The 22285-nt window shown below is 42.6% G+C and overlaps 1 protein-coding gene across 4 annotated transcripts in view; it reads right to left on the minus strand.

The window, feature by feature from the left end:
• The window catches only part of SBF2 (SET binding factor 2), a 344966-nt gene that overhangs the window by 136407 nt on the left and 186274 nt on the right, over positions 1–22285 (minus strand). For all 4 annotated transcript variants that reach the window (XM_075567087.1, XM_075567085.1, XM_075567084.1 and 1 more), the window contains exons 8-13: positions 20814–20922; positions 19102–19215; positions 17964–18041; positions 16607–16720; positions 13284–13412; positions 5189–5290 (exon numbers count right to left, since the gene is read on the minus strand). In XM_075567087.1, the coding sequence (XP_075423202.1) occupies positions 5189–5290; positions 13284–13412; positions 16607–16720; positions 17964–18041; positions 19102–19215; positions 20814–20922 (646 nt within the window). The remainder of the gene's footprint in view (positions 1–5188; positions 5291–13283; positions 13413–16606; positions 16721–17963; positions 18042–19101; positions 19216–20813; positions 20923–22285) is intronic.

Genomic DNA, 22285 nt, shown 5'->3' on the forward strand with positions numbered 1-22285 from the left:
GTATAATGTTTCAAGCAGCCTTTCATTAAAAATCCTATATGTGTTTTATTAAAATAAATCACTTGTGTAGTACTGTATTAGATAATACACATGGCATTTTTTTTCTCACTCTTATGCCCCTTTTAATGATTTTGTTTTGTATTAAGCTTCCTTGGGTTGCTAGAACAACCGTTTAGAAAGCCACCACACTTCCTCTTTTGAAATAGGCAGCCATATCGCGTGCCCTGGGAAGCAGGATCTGCACCGATCGATTAAGGGAGAACGGATCGAACGGAAGCTTAGATAATTGCATTGCCGTAAAGCTAAAGGTAAGCAACAGCTGCATTTATTTAAAACAAACAACAAAACAGTGGCAAGAGAAAATGCACCTGGAGGCTGTGAGGTGATGGCTTTGATGTTAATCTTTTAAAATGCTATTATCTGTTTTTTTTAATTAATATTATTACAGCTGAACCCCGTTATAACACAGTCCTTGGGGGCCACAGAATGAGACCGCGTTATAACCGGGATTGCGTTAAAATTTCGGCGCGCGGCAAAATGGAGGTTTCAAATCTCGGGAGCCACGCTGAGCGCGTTACAGGCGGATTCGCGTTGAAGCGGATCGCGCTATAACGGGGTTGAGCTGTATTATTATTTGTGTTAATGTGTTAGTATTGAATTCTGAAATTATAAGTATGATAAGCAAGACCAAAAATAAGTTTGTGTAAAAGTATGTTTTTCTGTGTTTCTTATTGGTTTTTTTCTGTGTTGTAATGTTGTAGTTTAATGCTTGTAAACCCAATTTAAAAAAAAACTACTTAAAAATAAATAAATAAGAAAATGCACCTTTATTAACCATACTGTTCCTCAGCAATTTTTTAACTGAACAAGCAATCAGAGAAAAAGTGTTGCAAAATATATGTGTGCTGGAGTCACCCATACTTATATGACATTGGGGGTATAGGATTCAACTTTGCTCCCTGCCACCAATTGTCTTTGTATGCTTTCACTTTTTCACCTATATCACAGAGTGCAGTTCAAAAATTGTTTTACACAACTACAGTCACCAGCTTATGCCAACCGCCTTCATCAAACAACAAACTGCAAACTGATACTACGGCTATAATAATGGGAAACAGGGCAGGATGAGCAGGAGCTGAGCAAAGGTTCTGGAGCTCTTAATCCTCCAAGAAGAAGTGGCCTGAAGTGACCACGCACAGATAAGCATGTTCATTTGAAAACATAAAATGGATCTGCAAAGGAAGCCAGCAAATGTTGCTACAGTTTGTGTCAGATCAGCTGTTGCGCGATTCTTTACGAGGCTTTAGTGTAGCGGCTCTACTACTAAAAGGAAATCATGGCAACTAGGGACTGGGAACGACCTTCAAAGATTTAGTGAGCCCAACAGAGATGGGAATGCCAACAAAATAATGTACAGTCAGATACATGGAACGGGTTTCTACATTTTATTGGTGGCATTTAGTATTCTGCTGCTGCTGCTTTTTGTACAAAAATAAGGCCTCGGTCCCGCTGCGCTTGTTGGCGCGGGCGGCCATGTCGCGAGTTCCCCACCAGCAGGAGAATCCTCGCGAGCCGGTCCCGGTCCCCCCTGGCGGCACAGCTGACTACACGCTGTGGCGCGTCAGCCGCTAGGAGACACAAGAGAATGGTGTTTCCTAGAGTTGACGCGTCACGTGGTGTGGCTGTGAGCCAATGGGGAGGGGAGGCTTCGGGAGGAGGAGAGGCTTCGGGGAGCGGGGAGGAGTGTGGAGTGAAAGCAGGTGAGTGCCTGCCTCTGTCTGTGTGTGTGTCTGAGTGCATGCGTGCCTGTCTGTGTGTGTATGTGTGTGCCCGAGTGCGTGAGTGCCTGCCTCTGTGCGCGCGTGTATGAGTGCGTGAGTGCCTGCCTGTGTGTGCGCGCGTGTGTGTATGAGTGCGTGAGTGCCTGCCTGCCTGTGTGTGTGTGTGTATGAGTGCCTGCGTGTGTGTGTTTAAAGTTACCCTCAGCAGCTCCAGCTCCAGCCCGAGTCCGTGGAGGGAGGGGGGGGAGAGTAGCGGGTTCCTCCGCTCAAGCCACGCCCCCCCTCCCTGTCAAGCCTCCCACTCCCGCCCACCTCCCGCTCCGGCTCCCGCTCCCTACAGACCGCATATCGCGGTCTGTGTATGTCAGCGCACCGCCTGTCTGCAGTGCGGGTGCGCTGACTCTGGGAGCGGGGCCTTAGCCTAAGGAAGGCACAGTGTTTAAAAACGAGCACACTGGTTAGCTGTGACTTTATAATTGCAGGATTAAAATGAAAATATACATACACACAGTATATCAGTTGGTTAGATTATTGAGAACTCAACTTTCATTAAATTGTTGGTAAATAAAAATACCACTTGTGGTGTATTCACATGTCTCAGACAGGTCTACGACCCTGTCTTTCCCCATTATCTCTTGGCATATTATGCTTTCACTGCAGCAAGAGATTCTGGGTAATGACATGCAAATGAGCGCAGTGTGTCACTCTTTGCTTGTTATCCATTTTAACATGGACCCCTATGAATTTATGCCTGCCGCATTACACAGATTTTCAGCACAGCCTGGGTTAAAGAAGTGCAGGTCCAGTAACCCTACTCACAGACAGCTTTTTCAACCTTTTGAGTCTCATCAGTACAAGGTTGGTTACTGGCTATGCAACGTGAAGCCGCTTCGTGGGTATAATTTGGAACCATTTAAATCGGGCATTAAAAAAAGTTATGGTGGGTTAAAAAAAAAGGGACAAAAACCCTCCAGTGTACAGCAAATAAAAATACCACTTGTGAGCACCTTTGCATGTCTCAGACAAGTCTGCAACCCCCATTATCGCAAGCATACAGTGCTTCCACTGCCACTTTTTGTTTAACCCACCATAACTTTTTTAATGCCTGATTAAATGGTAACAAATGAATATACTCTGCCTCTATCCGGCAGACATACATGAAATATATTCTGCAGAAACGCATAGGCTATGAAGTCTAGAGTTTGACAGTGTACGTGAAAAACAGACACAAGATGTGCAGCCAATCTTCAAGGAATTCACATTTTCAGTAAGGTCCCCTTATTAACGTCAAAGCGCGTCAACCCTTTGCGTGCCGTAGAGGCCGGGTCCCACCAGCGCTTAGCGATCACCTAACCACCCCTCGGAGCAATCACACGATTGTGGTATCACGGATGATGCGAACGGAAGGGGAGGAAGTCGTCCTCTTGTTCCTCTGCCCGCCAGATTGCGTTCAGCGCTTAACATGAGCGCAGAACACCATCTCCCCTAGAAAAACGAGTTTCAAAGCGATGATGTAGCCACTACGCCATGGGGCCCCTGGACTGCCAGACCCCCTGACGTGGTGGCTACGCCATGCAGAACTCCAGTGGTTAAACCTGCAGTTCAAGCCTCTCGTCTCCTACAGAGGTGTTATCAAGCGCATATTCACTAAAGTGTGCTAAGGTTAACGCGGGGACTTAATGTTACATTATCTAAATTACACCTAAACATGGCGCTAATCGATCCAGAAAATGAAATAGAGTCATGCAGTGTCTGGGTGGCTGTAATGCCACAGTCAGGCATCATTTAAATAACATGGCTTTATTTCTCGGCTCCCCTGTATACTTCTGCAGAAGACCTATTTCAGGGTCAGGAAAGGACCGGCATAAAGTACCACAATGTTACGCTACAATAATGTGACAGTAAGCCCATGGAAATTAGATACATTTAAAGGGGGTTTTTTTTGCATACGAGGATACCATAAGCTTTGAGGATACCATGTTAGCTCAGAGCACTGTTTCACGTAACATTACGTTATGGGCCTTGATTTATCAGAGCTTTGTGGCTGTAGGTCAGGAGTGGCCAACTCCAGTCCTCAAGGATCAACAACAGGTCATGTTTTCAGGATATACCTGCTTCAGCACAGGTGGCTCAGTCATTGACTGAGCCCCCGATTGAGACACCTGTGCTGCTGATATCCTTAAAACCTGACCTGTTGGTGGCCCTTGAGGACTGGAGTTGGCCACTCCTGCTCTAGACCCAAGTGTATGTTACAGCTGTCAAATGGTTACTTACAGTGAGTGCATTTGACAATACTTAAAAGATTGTGGAACAACCTGTATATTTCAAGTATACTGAGCAAAATTTCTGATAAGCCATCAAAAAAAGCTCAGCTTTATCAACTCATCCATTAACCCCATCACTATTAGAGGGATCTGCAACACACTGCACTGCTGGCAACAAAGATATTGGCCTGGAGTTTCAAGGTAGTTACAGGGGAGTTAGAAAGTGGCTACACAATGTGCTTTATTTATCCTGTTTTGTAAAACCTTTAGGGAGAGGATGAATAGAAGGGAGATTTTCATTTCTGGTGGCATGCTTTTCTTTTAGAGGGACTCGTGAATATCCTCAGGTACCCGTCTAATACAGGTTTCTGGTTTACTGGATCAAGGGGCATTAACACATTTTCCAGAGTAGGCAAGAATATCAAACCCTCCTACACTTTACAAGGACTTCAAACAAAGGTCTTTCAAGGCACTGGCATGACACCACATACATCCAAAGCTTTGCCTCTGCTCTCACCCATGACGAGGTACTGAAAGAATATACTACTGGCAGCCATCAAAAAACCCTGGTATCAAAAGTAGGCGAGTTTTATTAGTGGCCTGCAACATTCAAGGTGCAGACTAACTTTTCCCGACGCAAAAGGTATAGATTTGACCTTGTCATGATAACATTCTTTGCTGCTCTATTCTATTTGTAGGAAACTCTTAAAATTACCTTAAATTGTTAACTTTTTAATAATTGCTCAATGATTAATCTCTGATCACTTCAACTTCAGAATCCCTTGAGCAGTCAGTGATCACACAATTAGGTATAAGAACTCAACTAGACATTTACAAAACTGATTTCTAATCTATATTTACTGTAATCATACACACACACATTCATCTTGAAAAGCATCTTTAAAAAAACAGTGGAGCACCGGTTATATAGCCGATATTCCAATATATCCCATTGCATGTTGCTAAATTGGAACTGTGCTTTTAAGAACTAGAACACACGAGTGTTATTAATTGTGTATGAAATGTGTTGGAGTCTGTGGCAATAAAGAACCCGATTTGTGAAACGTGTTAAAACAAACATATTGCCATCAAAGATTTAGAGAAGAAAAAATATGCACCACCTTCGACAACAAGGACACTTACATTTTTGAATAGTTGTTCTGCAAGTTCCCTGACATGTTTCATGGTCTTCTGCGGGTTGCTTTGCTCATCATCTTTAATTCTTTCAACCTCAAAGGCAACCAGCTATGTGAAGAAAAGCACATTAACACATGAATCAAATGTCAAAACAGACGCATCCAACAAACAGTGTGGAACATAAAGCCCTGTAGCATTTGTAACAATGCCGAATAGAGTTTGTTTTTTTTCATGATCGCGCGGATGCTACTGCCACATAAAAGCTATATTTAGCTTTATTTCAGTAATCCCAGGACTGCAACAGCAATTGGAACCGGGCGGCTGCACTGTTTAAATTGGTTTATTTGCTTGCTTTAGTAGTTGTTACTGGCAATAAAAAGGCTACACTGCACAAACACAAAGTAACATTTATCTTTCTTTTTTATCTGTGTGTCTTTTGTCATCTACAGCAAGGGTGCGCAAACTGGGAGGGGGGTGGCAGTTACAGAGGCCCCCACGCTCTTCCCGAAGGCATTTAAATTAAATGCCGGGGGACTGCACAAGGCCTCTGCAACTCCCTTACCTTGATTCAACCGGCTCCGGGCGACGCGTACCAATGGCGATGGGTGTCAAATGATGTCACAGCACATGACATGACCCCCGCAGCGTCATGTGACGCCGGCACCAAGGTAAGGGGGAGGGGGGGTTGGGGGTGGGCATCATTAAAAGATGCTGGTCTATGGTCTCATTAGCCCTAATTATGCAGTTATTGATAATATTATCAGCAACCCTACTCGGCAAACTTTTAAGAGGCGACTGCAGAGACTGCAGCAATACGAAGACTCATTTTGAAATCAACTAGTAAACTGCCTAAGATTTAAAGACCATGAAAATGAGAACATTTAAACAAGTGTTACCAGCTCCGTGCTCAGCTCAAAAATGGAGATGCCCAGGATACGGTCTAGGACGATTGGCTGCGACCAAATCGTCACAAGTGCTCTGCCGCCAGAACTAGTCACCGCAGGTCGCTTCGCCGCCGGTCACTTCGCCGCCATCTGCATCTTTAAATGTCTCAGCCGCAGGGTCATTTAAAAATGTGTCATTCCTGCTGGCGTCCGCGATGAGTGTCCTGCTGGTGAGCACGCACAAATGCCATCAGAGCGACGGCCGTGCCAGGTACCCTGCGGTTGGGACATTTAAAGATGTAGAAGGCGGAAGATGGCGAGGTGACTGTTTTCTGCGGTGGAGCGCCAGCGGCAATTTGGTCGCGGCCAATCGTCCCATTCCGCTCAGGTTAACCCATCATTCCCCAAAGTAGTGAGATTTAAAAAAAAAAAAAAAAAGAACATGAGAAGCTGAAGATTGGAAAATCCACAGCCCAAAGCCATTTCTATAAAAATGTATCGGAAAAAAAAACTAAGGCGCTCTCTCTATGCAATAGTAACCATCAAATAAACGGTTGTGATACTACTGTAATAGAGGAGTCCAACATGCACCCATATAACGGTGCACTTCGTTGGAGTCCAATGTCTGCTGCTCAACCCCAAGGATCTTTCCGGGACCCCCAAGTGAAAGCAAGAAATAAGGAGAAATGTAAGGGGAGTGCAGATCCAATGAACAAATAGAAAGTGCATATGGCTCATATGATAACCAAACACTGAGAAATGCACAAGAGCTAAGATAGCCACAGTCCATGCATCTGCTGAGTGAAGAAATAAATAGCAAGGTTGGGATGGTGACACGTGTAAATGTTAGAAATAAAAACTTCTTACACGGCCATGTGTAAGCAAACAATGCTTAAATGGTGTCTCTGCTTTTTTCCCCTCTCGGTTAGAACCTTAGAGTTACGGTTCACCCCGTCACAGGAGAGTCCCCCGTAATCAATTCACATGCGTGGAGAGTGTATTAGATAAAATCATAGATATTTATTTTGCAATAAACGTACAAACTCACATATAAAAAAAACTCCTCAGCAGTCGCAGCAGAGTCTGTGTTCTCTGCAGCACAAGCAGGTCCTCGCTACCGCGTCCAATATGCAGCGTGCAACGCTGCTGGAACGCAGGCAAAGTGGACAGCTACGGTGGCTGCCTAGGTACAAGAGTCAACGCAGATAAGAGCAACGCGTTTCGCCGTGTGTACTGCTTCCTCAGGCTCGAACCACTCTGGGAGATAGTTAGAGATCGTGATTATAGAAATGAAAACTATGGGAACTATAGACAGACCCACTATTCTTACTATCCCAATGATAGGGACTTCCATGGAAGAGAATGGAGAGGTGATAATAGACATATGGACCTGGGCACATATGGGAACCATGATAGGAGAAACAGAGACCATAGATCACCAAGGAGGGAACAGAGGGATAGGCACAGATATGAATCCGAGAGATTCCGAGAGAGAGTCAGTCCAGCCCGACATAGGAGTCCAATTAGGGAAAATGTAAGAGGAGTGAGAACAGCTCCTTTTTTAGACCGTGCCCCTCCCCCACCGTTACAGTCTCAGAACAGGTTTTTGTGTTTAAGCGACCTAGGGATTCAAGAAAGATCAGAGGAAAAAAGGAAGAAAAAGAGCACTAGAGGACAGGGAAGAGGAAGAAAATCTGTGGCCAAAAGGGCAAATGCAGTATTTAGCATATTTAATATCAGTAAAAAGGTTTTAACTCCCAGTGAAAATCAACTTATTGCAAAGGGGCTGAGCTTTGCCCTCACTGTAGGACCGAGTGGTTTCAGTTTATTTATTTATGCTAATAAATTCATTAGACAATTGACTATTAAGAGGTTTTTCCTTAATAGGGACGCCATGAGCAGGGAGAATATGAATAGAACTAATCCAATATTAGTCCAGAGGTTCAGGAAGCTGGTCACAATGACTTATTAGCAGACACGTTTTTACATTCCAATCTTAAAGAAAGATCTAATTTCTACCCTAGCGGGAGTAAGGGACACTATCTGGAGGTTTTCTATCAATCTTCGATTGAGGACTGTGAAAAACTTTCCAGAACTCAGAGGAGATTCCCAGAGAACCTCACGAAATTAGAAAAACTGGCATTAGAAAAAATAATGGAAGATAAATCAATTACAATAAAACAGGCTGATAAGGGGGGGGGGGAGGGGGTTGTTATTATGGACATGCTATATTACCCCAAGGAAGCTGAAAGGATCCTAAGTGATCTAGTAACCTATGAGAGACTTAATACCGATCCTACAAATGTTTTTAAAAGTGAGTTATCATTCATTTTGAACAGGGGGAAGTCTTTAGGAATTGTAAAAGATAGGGAATACAATTTGTTAATGATAAAATTCACAAGAATTTAGAACCCCCCACCCCCAGAAGACCACTCATTTCAGGGATTGGATCCCTTACTTAAACCTTTCCGAATACATTGATTTTTACCTGCAGAAATATGTACTGTAGTAGAGTCACGGTTGAACCTATGTGATACTACACAGGTACTTAACATCATTAAAGATATCATTTGGCAGGAAAACTACTTTTTAGTCACTTGCGATGTTGCCTCTTTGTATACATCCATTAACCACAGGGATGGGTGCGAAGCGGTTAGGAAAACATTAGAGGGAAACCTCATTATCCAACAAGAGCAAAGGGAATTTTTAGTAGAAGGCATACAGTTTGTAATAGATCATAACGTATTCTGGTTTAATGGCTTATACTATCTTCAGAAATGCGGTACTGCTATGGAGACCAGGTTCGCACCGAGCTACGCCAATATTTTCATGTCCCACTGGGAAATGGAGAATATTTGGTCGGCTCATCCGTTTATGCGAATATGGTCCACTGGAGGCGATACGAAGATGACGTACTGTTCATCGGGAAAGGGAGCAAACACAAACTAGATTGCTTCCTACAATACATTTATAACAATACTATAAATTTAATTTTCACCTCGCAGCGAAGCCGTAACAAAATAAACTTTTTAGATTGACAATTTACGTTGAGGACATGACCCTGAAGACTTTTTTCAAAACACTACAACTATCTATTAAACTCAAGTTATCATAAAAGACAATGGATTGATAATATCTCTTTTGGGCAGTTCCGACGACTACGCTGGAATAGCACTGACTATGGAGTCTTTAATGAACTGACTACAATATTGAGGGAGAGATTCATTGAAAGGAAGTATGACCAAGATTTAATCGATAAAGCGATAACAAGGGCAAATACACTAAACTGAGAGGGCATTGGTGCCAAAGAAAAAAAGAGCAGACCAATGAGTACAATACACCATTTGTTACGAAATACAATAAAGACGCTAGCAAAATTACACACCATCAGGAAACACTGGCACCTAGTCCAGAAAGATGGTGTTGAAAGGACATTTATCCGACCATCCCAAAGTTATTTTTACCAAGCCCGCCAATCTTAAAAACAAACTTGCACCCAGTACATTCAGGAAACAAGTGACCGACACACTGGCACACTGGCTACCAAAGCTAATAGGCTTTTTTATTTGCCATGGGTGCAAAGCTTGTACGTATGCCTCTAAAGAGAGGATTACATTCAAATCGCACACAACTGGGGAAGGTTTTAATACTAAAGATTTTATTAATTGTAGGACCCCCTCTGTGGTATACTTGCTGGAATGCCCATGTGGATGCCAGTATGTCGGACGCACTTCAAGACCTTTGAGAGTCCGCATACTGGAGCACATGGGCAACATTAGGAAAAAACTAGCAACCCACAATGTCTCTAGACATTTTGATATGGTTCACTTTGGCAACACAGCTGGGTTGATCTATAGGGGGATCGAATGTGCGCCCCATAACTGGAGAGGAGGTGACAGACTATTAAACATCTGCAAGAAGGAAACCTATTGGATTTATAGATTGAAGACCCTTGTCCCAAATGGTTTAAATGTTGACAAAGACATAGTGGCCATTAGACAGTACATTTTTAAGCTGTTCTTTTTAAGACTTCTGACAATTTTTATAATTGTTATAATATAATTTGATTTTTAGTTTATTTCATTTTCAAGTGTTTTTATGAGATGTTGTTCGATATGTGAAAAATGCGTAGACAAACACGTCATGTCATCATCAGATATGGAAGTCTCACTATCATTTTCTATCTACCCCTTATTTTGACTCCTATAGGTCATCACTTCAATCGTAAAGGGACTGGAATAGACATTTCTTATTATTGTTATTTGTAACTGCTTGCTGTATTTTCTGCTGTCAGCTATATGATGCTAGTTTAAAGCATTATGCTAGAAAGACAGGCATTCCATTCAGGATTATCACCTTAACAGAAGATACCCCCTGGAGGGATATCAACTAACAACATGTGTACTGACGAGGACTGTTTAGCACTGTTAATATTATGGATCAATGTGTTGGCTACATAAGTACTATAGGGCCCCACTTTTCGGCGGCCCACTTTACGGCGGCCCGCTCATACAGCGGTACCTGGAAGGGGGCTGCCTTGTCTGCACATGCGCAGAACAGGGGCTGCCCAGGTTGCGCACGAGCAGAACGGGGGGTGCAGAGGTCGCGCATGCACTGAACGGTGGTCGCGCTTGCACAAAATGGAGGTTGCGCATGCGCAAAAGGGGAAATTGCCGGTCTGCGCATGCGCAGATGCCGAAAATCGCCCGTTCTGCTTTCCTGCGATTTTAGCTTTGCGCGGGACCATAAATTGGAACCCGCCACATTACCGGCGCGACCATAGAATGGAACCCGCCGCATTACCGGTGCCCGCCTCTAGCTTTTTACTATTTGACTGATCACATAAGGAATATGTATATGGCTACATACAGTAGTCATTGTTTACTGTTTTTATATAACATGATGAGTAAATGAGATTTTTAGAGCTGAAGTTACTTGTACTAAGTTTAGGGACCAAAAATATGCACTGTTTGCTGGTATTTGATGAGCATACTCGACAAGCGACTTAGATTGGGCTTTCGTATTGGGAAGCTTAATTTACCCTTGAGGTGGGACATTAAAATGCAGACGAGGCATCTGTCAAGTCAAACACTCCTCTAAGCAACTGAAAGGAGGACCATCTAATTGCCTGTAGCAGGAAACCCATCAGACATCATCCGAAGGGTATTTAAGCCTGCAGATGGACATCACACAGACCCATCGAGCCCTAGGAAGCCGTACACGCGGCGAAACGTGTTGATCTGATCTGCGTTGACTCTTTTGTACCTAGGCAGCCACCGTAGCTGTCCGCTTCGCCTGTGTTCCAGCAGCGTTCCACGCTGCATACCGGACGCGGTAGCAACTTGTGCTGCAGAGAACATGGACTCTGCCGCGACTGCTGAGGAGTTTTTTATATGCGAGTTTGTATGTTTATTGCAAAATAAATATCTAGGATTTTATCTAATACACTCGCCACGCATGTGAATTGATTACGAGGGACTCTCCTGTGACGGGGTGAACCGTAGCTATATCCAGAGAAGCATCCAGCTGAAGACACTACAGAGGTTCCAATCGAGAGGCAAAAAAACCAAAGACACCATCTAAGCATTGTTTGCTTACACATGGCCGTGTAAGTAGTTTTTATTTCAAACATTTACACATGTCACCATCCCAACCTTGCTATTTATTTCTTCACTCAGCAGATGCATTGACTGTGGCTATCTTAGCTCTTGTGCATTTCTCAGTGTAATGGTGGTTTGGTTATCATATGAGCCATATCCACTTTCTATTTGTTCATTGGATCTGCGCTCCCCTTACATTTCTCCTTATTTCTTGCTATAAAAATGTATACATGAAATTAAATGTTTTCTTCCCACCCCACTGATTGCCAATTGCCAGTTTCCATCTCAGTCTTCTAATTCTGATCTTGATGTTCCGTAGGCAAAGAGCAAAAGTCCATCATTGTATATTTGTAATGCTCCCCCAGAACCAAAGCTAAACCGTACAACCAGGCAACGGGATAAATAAGCAGCAGGTCTCTAAATTGCAGCTGGGATAAAACCAGTGCGGGTCTGGAACTTCAAAACCTAAGGAAAAGTCAGAAACACCTGGATTTTGCATAGCTCAAGGGTCCAGATACTCCCTACGCATTTCATTTAAGGCTACTGCCCCAGTCCTCCTTTCCGCGCGCGCGCCTGGCAGCATGGCGGCGCGTGCAGGGACAACAGCCGCGATTGACAGTCTGTAGGGGAGATATAGGGTGAGCGCGGGGGCGGGGCCATGACGGGGCATATCTGCCCTGCCATTGGCTGCGCGCGGCCATGTGACACAATTCTGGTCTTCCCTGCCAGCGTCCACTGGAGCTTGCCCCATATGGGGCTGTGCTGTGGTGTGGCGTGCACGCCGTAGTGCGCGCCGCCGTGACCATGGGGAACTAAGCCTTAAGCAGCAAAACTACTTCCCGCTCCCCTAGTTGTATATGTAAGCTGGTAATCGTTTGGTGCTCCTGTTATAAATCTGTAAAAATCCTGGTTGTGTGCCTAACATAATGTCCGCATTTCAGCTTCAATCAAATCAGTGTAACTCGGGAGCTACAATGTATCCTTATATTACGAAGGTAACATCTTCTATTGTTACAGTATACAGCTCAAACTGCTGGGAATATTGGCAACAAATGTTCCCAAACAGGAAAGTGTTGCAACTATCTTGCACTGCTGGGAAACTGGGTTAAAACCTACTATAGAAATCAAAGGATGCTCTAAAACTAATTTTAAAAAATGGCATTAAGAGTTTAATAAAAATAAGTAAATAAATTGTCGCTATTATCTAATACTACAGAACTGATTCATTTTGAAACCCCCATAAGATTTAACATGTTTTGTTGCTTTAACTGCACTCCCCCCTGGTCAGTTCAGTAGAGAAGGCGGCACTGAGAGATAACCGCAAAATAAACACCAATATTGAACATGAATCCACACCTATGCCTTATTGCCTAACCTCCGTTAAAGATAAATCGTGTTCAATTATCTGCTTCCAGTCCTACTCCCTTCTATTGCGCCGCTTGGTGTGAATTCACGATAAATATGTTTATATCTAGGGTGTCCTTTGCACAGGCATTATTAGTTGTGCAGCAACAAAAATGATTGGCTGTGATAAGATGTTCCAAGCAACAGAATGATTCTAAAAGTAACATGCTGCAGTGTGGTACATACAAGAACAGCGTTTACACAGTACAGTACCTCATCAAAGAGATCACAGGATCGGTAGGGAGGCCCTCTTTCTGACACAAAGCCAGCAAATGCCATTCCATTGAGTACTTTAGTGAGGAAATCATTCTCAATCAGACCACGCTGCCCTAGGAAGGCTGCCTATGGAGACAGATAAAAAGTTCAGTACAAATCCATTTATCACTTTATCAGGCAGATGAAGACAAAGGCATTCAATTCTCAGCGACACATTTATTGGCTAAATGATGTTGGTCAAAACCAGTTTTAAAGGACCAAATCGGGGGACCTTTCTCAAGACAACCCCAATTCCTGACAGTTTGCAATTTAAACTATAGGTTAGCCTATAGAAAAGGCGTGCCTTTATTTATTTGTTGATTTTCTCGTGTTTTCCACTAGTTAGTACAGCACAATCTCTCTTCACTTGATAGCTTCACTTGCTTCTAGTTGCGAACAAGAATGCATCAGAGCAGTGATGCCCTACGCCAGTCGTCAAGCTCCCGCAACAGGTCAGGTTTTCAGGCTATCCCTGCTTCAGCATAGGTGGCTCAATCAGTCCCTGCTGCAGCACAGATGGCTCTGATTGAGCCACCTGCGCCGAAGTTGGGATATCCTGAAAACCTGACCTGTTAGGGGGGGGGGTTAAAAAAACATCTGAAAATGTCGTTGCCCTTTTTATTCTGGCTGCACCGTCTCTTTCCTACCGTATATTTTCCTGCTGTAGCCCTGCAGAGATATCTTATTATGTTTAATGTAGCATTAAATAAACAACCTTTTCTATCACCGGAAACAATGTGTAGTCAAATTATATATATTTATATTGTATAACGTCTAAGGAAGTGTGTTTATAGCCAGGACAATATTTGGCGACTTTACCTGCATCATGAAACTATTCCCACACACCAACAGTGAGTTATGCATTGATTTGTTTTCCGGTTTCTTCTTGCAAAGTGTCCCTCAGTGAAGAGGTTACAGAGGGGCCGGATACCACTGTGTTATAGAGTGTGGCTACATGGGATTTCATTTACATTGCGTTGTATATACGTCTCAATATTGTATTTGTGCCTGATCTAGTCTGAGTAGCGTCGCTGAGGGAAGTGGTGTCCCCCATTTCTCCAGAAGTTCATGAAACTATTCCACTGTCAATTCTGATATCTGCCAACCACAAAGAACTTAAAAAAAGCCAGGAAATATTGTCTGCACAAGAGTAACCAATGCTTTCTACGCAAACATGGAATTTATATGGAATCTTTCAGTTAACAGGATGGCCTCCCTATATATGCAGCAGTATGCAAGACGTTTAGCAATGATCTTCAGAAGTCACATACCAATAAGGAAAAAGGATAGGTATAAGTGGCACACCACTGCTAATAAAAAATAGATAAAGCGTTATATGTTTATGGTGCTCACCTTCCGTTGATCCCGGCGTCCCAAAGCTGGATCCAAAAACTGGTACACAATGCAAGGTAGAAGAAGCACACACAAGACTAATGTAGAGTTAAAGAAACTTCAATCTGTATTAAAGCATCAGAGCTTGTGAACAGGTAATGTTTCAGGACTCAAGGTCCTTTCCTCAGACCAAACACCTCCAGGAGGTGGAAAGGACTTTGAGTCCTGAAACGTTACCTGTTCACAAGCTCTGATGCTTTAATACAGATTGAAGTTTCTTTAACTCTATATTAGTCTTGTGTGTGCTTCTTCTACCTTGCATTGTGTATCACTTCCCAATAAGGATGTCCCTCTTTTTCTAGCCCCTTACTTGGAAATGACTTGATAATTGCAGTGATTATTTAAACATCTGTAATTTACAGATCACTGTACAATAATGTGCAGTATCACTGGCCATTGTAGCATTTGGGGGATGTTGTTGAGAATTTCTGAAAGTTTATCCCCAGTGCAAAATAAAAATACATAAAAAAATGATGTGACCTAACATGTTTTCTGTTGGAAAAAAAAGAGACTGCTTCAGTGATTAATCTGGCAGTCTGTTTGTCTCAGAGCCAACCTGGAAAAATATCTCCACTATTAATACCACAACGTATGACATATGATGCCAAGAAAAGGAGGGCACTCAAGCTGCTTTGTGCACAGCAAGAAGCCACGGGACCTGAACCCATTAATCCCCCCGCCCCTCATCTTCTACAATTTCCCAAGCCTATATATACTGTAGTACTTTATCAAGATTTGGTAATTTATTATATTTGTTATAGGCTAGTATGTTGTCTTTAGAACAGTCCTCCATCTCTCAGTATAATGTGCTGCACAATCTGTTGGCACCTCCTAAATAATGCAGGGGTTCTTATCCAGGGCGCCTTGTCCAACCCAAGCGCGAGTGAACGAGTTATCCCCTCCCTCCCCCCCCGGGAATCAAAACATGGTGGTTTTTAGTGCATTATTATTGAAAGATTTTGTAGATTTTCATTTAAAATGAGAGGATAGTAATTGACATGGTCGTTTTTTTTATTATGCTGTCATTGTAAATGCAAAATGTTGTCATTTTCTAACCGGTATTATAGAAGTTTTAATAAACGTTACTATTGATCGTTTTATGGAAAGCTTTCGGAAATGGATCACAAAAAAAATGGTTCCTTATAGAAAAAAAAAAGGTATTAAGGAGGACTGACATAACACATTAAAGAGGCAATCCATTAAATATCCTACGTGTTTTAAAAAAATCAGTGCTGTAATATTAGATGATACTTGCTGCATTTTTAATTTTTTAATTATTACAATCTTAATCTCATTTGTAATGAGTTTTAATATACTGAGCATCCTTTAATTTCTATAGCAGATTTTAGCCCACCTCCCCAGCAGTGCAAGACCTTTGCAACACTTTCCTATTTGTGATAATTTGTTGTCAATATTCCCAGTAGTTTAAGCAGCAAACTGTAACAATAGATACTCTTACCTAAGTAATGTAAGAATACATTGTAGCTGCTGAGTTACACTGACTGAAGGCTTCATTGAAACTGAAAGGCGGCCATTTAGTGAACCCTGGGAAGCAGGATCTTTGCTGATCGATCACGGGAGAACAAATAGATCGGCAGCTTGGGTAATCAGTTTTCAATAAAGATAATAATCAAAGGCTGCATATATTTAAAAAAATAGTTTTAATAAGTGCCGCTTGGATTGCCTCTTTAACCCGTGCTTACCTTGCAGGGCTAAACGCTCAGTAGATTCGGTGTACTGCGAAGCTTTCTTTAAAGAGGTAACAACATTCCAATGAAGAAACATACAAAACGTTATGATGCTGCGTAAAAGTGGCTTACAATTTCGCATGCTGAATGTGTAATACTGCTGGGAGAATCTAGTCTGTTCATTATATCACACCCAGTTACCTTGTGGAAGTGGATGACTGGTTCTGCATGAATTCGGATGAGCTGAAGGCAGGACCTGTACCCCTGAAATATCTGGGCAAACAACCGCAGGAAGACCGCTCGAACTTCTTTGTCCTGCGGAGAGAGGTTTTAAGAACGGGTCAGTAGCAGTATTCCCTATTTTCTGTCCACGATACAAGAAGCTGCAAGCTCACATCACCACCATCGCATGAAGGTGACATTATTTTGGACTCGCCTTGAGATGGCAGGTCAAGTTTTGTAATATGCAAGTGCCAGTAATACAATAACAAAACAATCTTAAAATGTAACTTCATAAATATGAGCTAGGTTTGTGATTAATAATTGAAATTATAAATACCAAGAAATCGCTTACAGCAAGAATGGGGAACTATTAGAGAGAAGGCCCATTAAGGTTGACAATGATCTACTCTTCACAGCATCAAATTCCTCTCTCCTCCCAAAAATAAACATACTGTATTTTATAGTGATCTGTGCCCTGTCCAAGTCTGTGGTTTTCAACCCTCTTCTCAAGGAATCCCAGATTTTAAAAACGACCAAGGAACAGACAAATGTGAGCATGCACATAGACAACGTCCAAATGTGGTATTGCTTAGTTATCCCCAAAACATGGTCAGACTCAGGTTCTCTGAGGGGAGAGTTGAAAACCCCTGCTCTAAGTTAAGGTTCTATATATAATAGGACAGAGTGAAAGGAAAGCCGTTATTATTAGCCCCGTCCTTTAAGGACTAAGAGGATGAGAGTAAGGTACAGGAATACATCAATACTCTGTATCGATATTCACAACAAGTATGGTCAGTCGCACAAGAAAACGGGGTCAAGTTTTAAACATGAACGGCTGTTCTTATGGATAGTCACTGGAATGAAAAATAACTGGGCATACCACAAGTATATCAAAACAATCTAAATGTGAGAGAAGGGTATCCAGTGAACATTTCAGCCTGTAATCCTTTGAACTAAGCTCCCAGAGTACAGAAAAACATTATGGGGATGGATAAACAAGGATAAACTAATGGAAATTGTTCTGGCGCTGTAAAAAGAATGAGTTTGGCCACATGTGGAATAGTGTGTCTGAAAGTCTGAGAGATGACAGTATTTGAACCAAATAATTTGGCAACTGTGCAGCAAACACACAGAGCAACATGCAAGAGGAGAAAAGATAAAGCCACATTTGCCACACTAACCGTTTTCATTGCCACTGTGTCCCCCTTCAAATTAACCCAGAGCCGAGCACAAAACATACTGTTAGCTCTAAAGAACATGCAAGAGACGTTATTCTAGATACCCATTCCAACCCATCATGATAGAAAATGGCGCGCGCCACTGGAAAACGCCTTACCAGCATCTTCACGTGTGACAGGGTCGTGCGCAGAGGGGGGAACGCATAATCTGCAACTTCCAGATCAGGGTGCAGAACCTAGACAGTAATGACTGCGCGTTATTGAGAAATTTCTTTTACTTGGTGCATCCAGGTAAACAAAAAACAAGGAGGATTTATTGAAAGAAAGGGTGCAGAGACACAGCAAACATTTTCTTTAGTTATTTAGCTGCTCTCATGAGAATTCTGGGAACTTTTAAAGAGTAGAAAACTTTCAAAAGAAACATCACTACTTTCAGTGGATTTTTGCTCTGGCAAAATCCGGTGCTTTTGTTTGCACTACTGGTTGCGCTACTGTTTGCACCTGCATCCCAAGCTTTGTGGGTAAATACTAGAGCAGTAGCTAGTCAATAATGTGACATTTTCAATCACCTTTTCTAAGTGAAATCCCCAGCTTTCTGCGATGCACGTACCTATACAGTGCTATTTGCATGTTGGATAATTTGGCACAAGTGTGAGTCAGTGTGCGTGTATGTGTCAGTGTGTGTGTGTGTGTGTGTGTGTGTCAAGCAGTGTGTGTGTGTGTTTGTGTCTGTCAATGTGTGTGTCAGTCAGTGTGTGTGTGTGTGTGTGTGTGTGCCACTCAGTGTGTGTGTGTGTGTCAGTCAATGTGTGTGTGTGTGTCAGTGTGTGTATCAGTCAGTGTGTATGTAAGTGTATGTCAGTCAGTGTGTGTGTGTGTGTATATCAGTCACAGTGTGTGTATATCAGTCACAGTGTGTGTCAGAGTGTGTGTGTGTGTGTGTGTGTATATCAGTCTCTGTGTTTCAGAGTGTGTGTGTTTGTCAGTCAGTGTGTGTGTGTGGAGGGGGGGTCAGTCAGTGTGTGTGTGTGTGTGTCAGTGTGTGTGTGTGTGTGTGTGTGTGTGTCAGCCAGTGTGAGTGTGTGTCAGTGTGTATGTTTCAGTCACTGTGTGTGTGTGTGTGTATATATTTATTTACTTATATACACACACACACGCGCGCGTCAGTGTGTGCCTGGGTGTCAGTCAGTGTGAGTGTGTATCAGAACCCCTGAATTAATTTGGTCTATATTACTGAATATAGAGTACAGTATACTGCCCGCTCTATGAAAAGGAAATATTATACCACTGACATACAAGAGAAAGAGCAGCTTGTGTTTGATGAAGTAGTGGTTCTGGTAGCTGTGACAGATGGATACATTCAGGAATTTTAATGGTGCCGCCATCCAAATCGGCTATAATCACATCTAACTGCAAGAGAAGAAAAGTTTCATGATAAACAGGTAGTCCTACATTGTGTGCAGTTGCTATGGGAAAGTCATAACTGAGAAGGGAGGTAAATAGAAGTTATAAGGCTAGAAAATAGTCGGTAAAAGTTGCACCAGTTGGAACACATCGCAAAACTCTTCAACAACCTCTTTGCCTGTGTGTTTTAAGGGAGAATATCCCCCTCCAGTCAGTGGAAAAAGTATAGGAGAGGCCCTGACATCCCTCCAAGGGCAGCATGAGCCTTAGCGGGGTCTCCCAACCAAGTGCTACATGTTAATAAAGCAGGGGTAGGTAACTCCAGCCCTCAAGGACCACCAACAGGTCAGGTTTTCAGATCACCCTGCTTCAGCATAGGTGGCTCAGTCAGTCCCTGCTGCAGCGCAGGTGCCTCAATCAGAGGCTCTGTCTTCGCTGAGCCACTGATTGGGCCACCTGTGCTGAAGCAGGGATACCTTCAAAACCTGACCTGTTGATGGCTCTTGAGGACTGGAGTTGACCAACCCTGTTCTAAAGCAACGTGAGCATTTCAATAGAAAAGAAACAGCAGATAATTTGCAGATCATCTACTAAAGAAAGAGCACAATCCACAACATGGAAACAGAACATAATATACACATGTTGACAGGGAATCAGGATGTCTTTCCATGGGCTGCACTTTGCCTAGCACTGCCCTGTGCATGCACACATCTTTACATCAGGCGATATTTACAGGACTGCAGAAGCTTGGTGCAGCATGTCTATTTTGTGACTAGTTCACACCATCCTTCAGTGCTTGTTGTGTGCCCCCCCCCAAACACACACATACTAGCAAAAACCTCTACGGTGGGACATGGTGGCCATTCTTTTGATCTATCACATTCAGAGTTCTGCACCTGTCACTTGTCTTTATTAACTTTTCATTGGCCTGAAACATCAGCTGCTCCTCCTAGCAACAGCCAGGTGAAAATAAAACTCCTGCCGTCTCTCTTACTCGTGTAGATACCCCCGCTCGTTTATTTTTACTAGGTGGGAAGCAGAGGGTCCCTGGAGCTGAACCACATTAATTTCACCTTTGCGGACCCTCTGCTTCCCGAGATACTGGGATGTGCCACTGGTAGCACCTCCTCCAGGGGAAAGAAAATGGCATAACAATCTCCCGATGCGGCATCCTCTGTCCCGGCTTTTGTTGGCCTGCGTGCTGCGGGCATTTAGACAACCTGGAAGTAAATCAGAGGCACCTTCCCGGGTAAGTATCTCGGGAAACAGAGAGCCCCGAGATGGATTAAAATGCGGTTCACAGACCCCCTGCTTCCCATCTATATACAAAAGAGGGGGGCCAAGGGAACCTGCTCGGTGTACCGTACCATAACAACATCAGGAATAAATAACACCCTGTTGTACTGTGACGTGCAAAACAGATATGTTAACTTCAAGGTCATTTACCAGGAAATCATAAAAAGGCAATAATGTATTTTTCCCCCCAAATAGATTTAATTGCCCAAAATAAAGGTCAGGAATTCTTAGAATAGGCTTTGGAAACTTAAATGCAAACAGATTATGCATACGATGAATGTAAATAAAGTCTTACATGATTTTCTTACCAGATCGTGAATCTCGGTGCAGAAAACGGAATGCACTCCTATAATAAAGGGAGTTGGGGAGCTCAGAACCTCTAGAAGTTGTGCAGGGAGGATTGGGATATACGGGTAACTGGACAAAAACAAAAACATACACTACAGTTATTTCTCTTAGGAAGAATAATTGATCAGCTGTGATAATTTCCAAGTTTTTATCCCATACTACATTATAAGGAACTGTTGCTATTTGACTTCATTATACATTTATAGCGCTAAAAAAAACTCTGCAACTCATTTGTTTATTGACTACAGTCTTTGCAGTGCGAAGGGATTAGGAATTATAAGCATTGCAGAATAGCATCTGCCATTGAAACCATCTAGTTAAAGAAAATGTGAAGTATTTACTCAGAAAGTGCAGTAAAGTTATCAAGTAGCAAGGTATAGTGAGTAATGTAACAGCAAACAAAAGGTAGTGTAGAACCCAAACAAAGTCATTATCAGTTACTGTTTCACTCAATAAATGGTACTCTTAAAAGCTTGATATGTATTGTATGTGGCTCTAATGTCTTCCAGAAGAGAGCCACAGATTCCAAGCACACATTGCAATAAATAGTTTCAGGCAGTTAAACGCATGCAAGGTGGGAATAACACATTCCACAAATGATTATTAGTCTGCAGGAATTAGGGGAAATGCTCTGTGGACATGAGGAGAACAGACTGCGGAACGGAGAGGACAAGATGTGCGGGTTCTGAGAATTGGATCGCCTTATGATTCTGCCTGTTAATGTTATCAAAAATTGTAGAGAGTATTATATATCTGGAACATATTCTCATATAGTCTGGCTTATGCAAAACATACATCAACTAAGATCAACAGGTTTAACTTTTACAGCATTAAACGTACCTAAAGTAGCATAACAAACTCCTCTCTTACACTTTATTAGCGCACACAGAACATTAAAAAGTCCTAATTAGCACTCAAAATAACCCAAAAAAACTTTACCAAATGTTATTGGCTATATTAAAAGTAAAACAATTGGTTATTTCTTTGAAAATGAAGAGCTTTCTCTTCGCAGTGTCCCATGCATTTTTGGGTGGTTACCAACATCCAGAGGATTAAGAAATCTTTTCCGGTGGAATGTGAGGGCATGTTCTTCCCAACAAACCCTGGCATCAAAGTATGGCGTGGCTAAAACAGGGGTGGCCAACTCCAGTCCTCGAGGGCCCCCAACAGGTCAAGTTTAAGGATATCCCTGCTTCAGCACGGGTGGCCCCATCAGAGGCCCAGTCAATGTCTGAGCCACCTTTACTAAAGTAGGGATATCCTTAATTGGCCACCCCTGGGCTAAAACCTCTCAAGAATCAATTTGCAGTTTTTACAAAAAAAAAACAAACAAAACAAAACATAGGTAAAAATACCAATAGAGTTACTATTATTTCTGTAAGGCCTCGCCTCTGCAGAAAATAAAGAAAAAGACAGCGCACAACTCTCATAG

This window comes from Ascaphus truei, chromosome 12, assembly GCF_040206685.1.
Source record: "Ascaphus truei isolate aAscTru1 chromosome 12, aAscTru1.hap1, whole genome shotgun sequence".
Lineage (NCBI taxonomy): Eukaryota > Metazoa > Chordata > Amphibia > Anura > Ascaphidae > Ascaphus > Ascaphus truei.